Below are 5,678 nucleotides of genomic sequence, written 5' to 3' on the forward strand. Positions count from 1 at the left end.
CGAGTCAACAAGTGCTATCAGGTGATCTTCCGTAGCTTGGCTATGATATCAGACAAATTGAATTGTGCTGTGCTTGAAACTTTCAAAATATAGAGCTCAGTTGGAGGTGACAGCAATGTATCCATAGTGTCACTGACAGACCACTATATAAACAGACGCTTTCTTGCTGTAACTCGCACCCTAACATGTCAACTAATAACAACTGCACAACATGTGACATACCAATCTCGGCCGCAGCTGCTGCTGTGTACAAGTCACCGGTCATGTCTGAAACATCGAGGAAATGAATAGACTGAGTGATTGGTTTATATGCGCATGGAGGTGCATATCTGCCTGCCAACCGTCGTGACGCATGGATATGAGGATGACACAGGCACGTTGGCGTATAGTGAACGGATTTAAGGCCCCATGACTGGGTAGTAGGTACACAAACATGAACACCAGGTAGTGTGTAGAGGCATGCTTAGACACATGAACACCAGGTAATGTGTAGATGTATGCTTAGACACATGAACACCAAGTAGTGTGTAGAGGTATGCGTGCGGTCTTGCGATCATACTGAGTGTCTGTACAGTTGTCATCGTGCAGGGGTGATGTATCTGTACGTGTGTTTAGGAATTCTAAACCATAAAACCTTGTGCAAGTGCGCAGCACTCAGGATCGACAGATGGCACCTTGAATAAGCCCTGCCTATCCGTCTTCTGTCCATATTCGGTCCACCCAGAATAAAAAGGGCAGAGCTGACTCTTCTTAAAACTACTCGCACATGGGCGCTACACTCAGCACAAGTCACTATGCCAATGACTGTGACGAAGACTGTATTGTCATACACTGTCAATCTAAACCCTAAAACCCTATACACCACAACTCAACAGATAAGCCCAGGCGAAGGAACACCACACCACACTGTGCGTACATCTGTGTACGACTGTCACTGTGCAGTCAACCCCACACACATCAGACAAGGCACAGGGTTAATAGACGCTAAAACCCTAAACCCTACAGCGTGCGTACACAATGTGGACGAATCAAGCACATCAGCAGGCGGGCTGCATACGCATGGCAGCGTACGGATCTCTGGTACCGTTGTGTGAGCTGTGAATGCTTATACACGAAAGGTATGGCAAGTACTAAATACATGTAGGTATTAATAAAAAATACATGTAGGTATACTCCCACCCACCTGGATATGTCACCCGTGCCTGTACCCCCACGGGTGCAACGGACAGGGGCGTTGCCATGGTGAAGGACTTGCCCATCATAGTGAAGCGTGTGGTCAGGTCGGCGGCTGTGACACCGGTGAGCATGCGGGGCACAATCTTCCAGCGGTTGAAATCGTCCATGTTGGAACGGTATGTGTCTGTGGGGAGATAGGGCACCAGGCGGATGGGTCTCTCAGGGGTACTTGTATAGATATATTGGTTGTTTATAGAGTTATATTGGTTGTTTACAGAGTTATATTGATTATTTATACAATTTTATTGGTTGTTTATAGTTATATAGGTTATTTATATAGTTATATTAGTTCTTTATATAATTATATTGGTTGTTTATAGTTATATTGGTTATTTAAATAGTTATATTAGTTATTTATATAATTATACTGGTTGTTTATATAGTTATATTGGTTATTTATATAGCTATATAAATTAATTATAAAATTATATTGGTTGTTTATATAGTTATACTGGTTGTTTATAGAGATATATTGGTTATTTATATAGTTATATTAGCTATTTATATAATTATATTGGTTGTTCATAGTTATATTGGTTATTTATATAGTTATATTAGTTATTTATGTACTTATATTGGTCGTTTATATAATTTTATTGGTTGTTTATCTAGTTTGGTTATTTATATAGATACATTGGCTAATGTTACTACAAAGGATGACACCCCATACATGCATACATACAAACATCTACTACAAAAGCACACAATGCATGCATACCAACATTAATGACAACAACACACCTTTTATTCTTACAAATATCAGCATACAACCACATACCACTTATTCATACAAATATCAATACACAACCAGACACCATTAATTGATACAAATATTAACATGCAACTAAAACCCTAAACCCTAAAACTCACCATGAAGACCCGCCCGGCCGAACAGCCACACAGTGCAATCGGGTGACACTGTCTCCACAAACTTCTTCTCCAACCGCTCAACGTCCAGAGGCACATCCTGTGAGAAATAGATGAAGTAGAAGAAAGGGATGACATGGATAGTACGTGTGAATGAGGACAGAGAGAAGGAAGATATGATATAGATAATACGTATGAATGAAAACAAAGAAAAGGAAGATATGATATATATAATACATATGAAACAGAACAGAGAGAAGGACGATATAATATAGATAAAACATATGTAAGAGAAAAAAGAGAAGGAAGATATGATATAGTTAAAAGATAAGAAAGTGTGAAAGAGAGGAAAGTCATTGATACCATCAGTGACACAGCAGTGAATGGGTTTATTCATGTACACGCCGACGAGTGCGACGCCAGGCGTTAGTATGGCTGTGAGTGTTGGACGACAATGTATATGACGGGATCCCAACTCAGCCCACACAGGACCATCTATCTACATGCACAGATCAATCAATCTGCATACACAAATCCATATATCTACATACATAGGTGTATCTATTTACATACCCAGATCCATCTATCTGCATGCACAGATTCATCTATATACATACATAGATTCATCTATCTACATACAAAGATCCATCTATCTACATACATAGATTCATCTATCTACATACACAGATTCATCTATTTACATAAACAGATTCATCAATCTACATACACAGATACAACTATCTATATGCACAGATCCATCTAACTACATACCCAGGTTCATCTATCTACATACAAGGTCACATCAACACGTCCACATACGATACCTACACCTACTCACATCTACCACCGTCTCTGCTAACATCCACTACCGTCTCTGTACGCTTGTTCGTACCTGTATTTTGCCATAGACGCCGTCCCAATACGATTGCCACTGCACTGCCCCAACCAGGCCCATGTCTGGCAGCATGGCCTTTAACACCTCTCGCGGAGGATACAACTGCTGGTTCTCTTTGCGTCGCTCCGCTACCTGAAGACAGGGTTTAGGGTTTGGTTGTGAAGGAGGGGGTGGGGTGTGAAGTGCTCACTACAACTGCGGGTGATAGACACTATCTGGGTTCAGCTCAGCAGATCAGACGAAGGAGAGGCAACCCCCGCAGCAATGATATTCATCTAGACGATAACAAGTTACAATTATCTACATCACACTCAAACCCTTAAACCCTAAAACCCCTTTGACTTGTGGTATAGAGACTGCCCCAACCTACGCAGGAGACAGGGTGTTCTCAAGTCATGCACCAAACTATTTAGATGCAAGCCATGACACACAGTGAGGCGGTGTGCGTGTGCTTGTATATGTATGTGCTTCTGTGCAGGACACTGCGCTTAAACAGGACAATAAGTACCACAGCGGGGTTGAATCATGGTGTCGATGTGTTCGTATTGGCATTGATTTGCCCATACAGCCCTGCACATGTGAAGTCGTAGTTTTGAATCTGCCTATCGTGTGTTTTGTGACTATTCGTGTGTTTCCATACATTTTTATATGTTCATGTAACGTATATGCGAATGTCATCTGCACACTGATTTAAAACCTTCCGTATCTCAATTCCTTCTACTACTTGTCATAGCATCTTAAGAGTGCATACTTGATTTAATCTAACATTATATTTTTAACTATGGAGCTTATGTATGACATAACATCGTAAAGAGTACTTGCTTATCATAGCGCCTTAATATCTATACTATGGCAGATAAGTTTAAAGTATGAGAGTTCACTTACATCATCTACATTGAACAAACGTTCCTGAAACGCATCAGAACTGCTAGGTGTTGCTGCATCTCGCCTCAGAGCAACGGCTGCAGTGCGAAATGCTCTCGTCCCCGTGCGTGCATACACTTGCAGGACCTGTCGTGGGCTTATACACATACTTCAACGCTGTTTGAGACGATGTCCCCTCTTGAACAAGGCTCCAACAGTACTGCAGTCTTAAAACCATTTCATGTAAACATTTAAAGTGTAAATAGGTTTTATTAAGTAGGCTATGGTAAAGTGTAAACTATACCTTATGATTTGAGTACCTCACACAACGAATGGTAGAGTTGTCACAACTTGTTGTTTACTGCACAGTGAGCAAACTTATCGGCAGAGTTGCCATTTTTGGGGTTTGATTTGATTGTCCAATCATATTCACGAAAAGCTTTTCCAAAAAAGCCAATCGTCCGCAATTCCGCAATTCCGCACCATCTCTGGACTCTGTGCTACAAACAGCAGGCTACACCGCTCCTGTGACAGACATACACTACCACACCGACGCCTACACTCCTACACATGTAAATACAATGTATTGCATTTATATACAGTTGTACATAACACGTGCATATATTTTATGTGCTATGTTTATATTCCAAACGCAGACAGCATGGGTAGACTCGTATTGATCCTGATTGGTCAATTGGTGTCGATGTATATTAGCGTGGTGCCTCGCAGAGATTCACAGAGGCGGATATTGACAGACTTAGACTGGCCCTCGCTCTGTCAAACCTTGACCGAATTCAAGAAAATAAATCCACACTTTATAAGACAGGATCAAACATCGAGTTCGTGCGGAAGTCAGTGTACACACGTGGCATGATTTATCATGATTTATTGTTGATACTGGGCTTGTCCTCCCATGCGCTATGGGATTTACTTAAAATTGATTCGTGTGTTGGTATTGAAATAAGCAATTATTACTATACGCACAGTTCTAATATATCGTTGAATGCCGGTTTTTGTTTCTGCTTTATCCCGACTTGGTTAGCTTGCCAACGAGGAAATACAACCCTCGATTTCCATACATGCAGGGTTTAGGCTTCTTTCGTTATTATGCTTTGCGCGACCTTGACGAGTGATTACCTCGGAATAACGCATGTGATAGGGCCTACTTGAGAAGTACCCACAACTCTGTTGTGGACAGAGAGAACTCGTTTATAAGCCGAATAGAGAGAACCGAGTGGTAGATGAGCTGCACACAATGAAATTCGAGAAGTGAACTGTAATTGTTCGTGTATTTATTAATTAATTCGTGACATGGTGTTTGAGTTGTCTATTTGTACTAAAGCCAGCATAGCAAATGAGTGATAGATTGGTATAAACATCACCATATCTACAATAGCCATATCGAGTAGCAGTTGGTTCTAAAACAAAGAGGATGATGATAAGCTTCATTATGTGCATTTCAAGTACGTCGATTATAAGATACTTAGCGACAGTACTTGTGTCGTATTTACAGCGCAACCATGAAGTTGGAGAACTTTTATTAGCGATTAAATACTTCTCCGATGTTGTAGAACGTAAATCCTCTAGACATGCTTTCATCGAGTATGAAGATATAAACCCAGCACACTACATCACTTCGCATCCACAGCCACTAAAAACACCTTCGGCTGAAAGTAACAATTTGAACATGGGCTGTATAGAATTAAGTATATATATATATATATATATATATTTATATATATATATACGTTAGTATAACTATTAACATATATATATATATATATACATATATATATATATACATATAGTACGGATA

General features: G+C 40.3%; 1 protein-coding gene across 1 annotated transcript in view; it reads right to left on the reverse strand.

Annotated features, from left to right (window-relative positions):
- Positions 1-4,161, reverse strand: part of SARC_03596 (hypothetical protein) — a 9,833-nt gene extending 5,672 nt beyond the window's left edge. The window contains exons 1-5 of the mRNA XM_014302601.1: positions 3,884-4,161; positions 2,996-3,130; positions 2,107-2,203; positions 1,184-1,360; positions 223-267 (exon numbers count right to left, since the gene is read on the reverse strand). Coding sequence (XP_014158076.1) covers positions 223-267; positions 1,184-1,360; positions 2,107-2,203; positions 2,996-3,130; positions 3,884-4,030 — 601 coding nt within the window. The 5' untranslated portion in view covers positions 4,031-4,161. The remainder of the gene's footprint in view (positions 1-222; positions 268-1,183; positions 1,361-2,106; positions 2,204-2,995; positions 3,131-3,883) is intronic.
- Positions 4,162-5,678: the final 1,517 nt, after the last annotated feature.

Source organism: Sphaeroforma arctica (assembly GCF_001186125.1).
Source record: "Sphaeroforma arctica JP610 unplaced genomic scaffold supercont1.186, whole genome shotgun sequence".
NCBI lineage: Eukaryota > Ichthyosporea > Ichthyophonida > Sphaeroforma > Sphaeroforma arctica.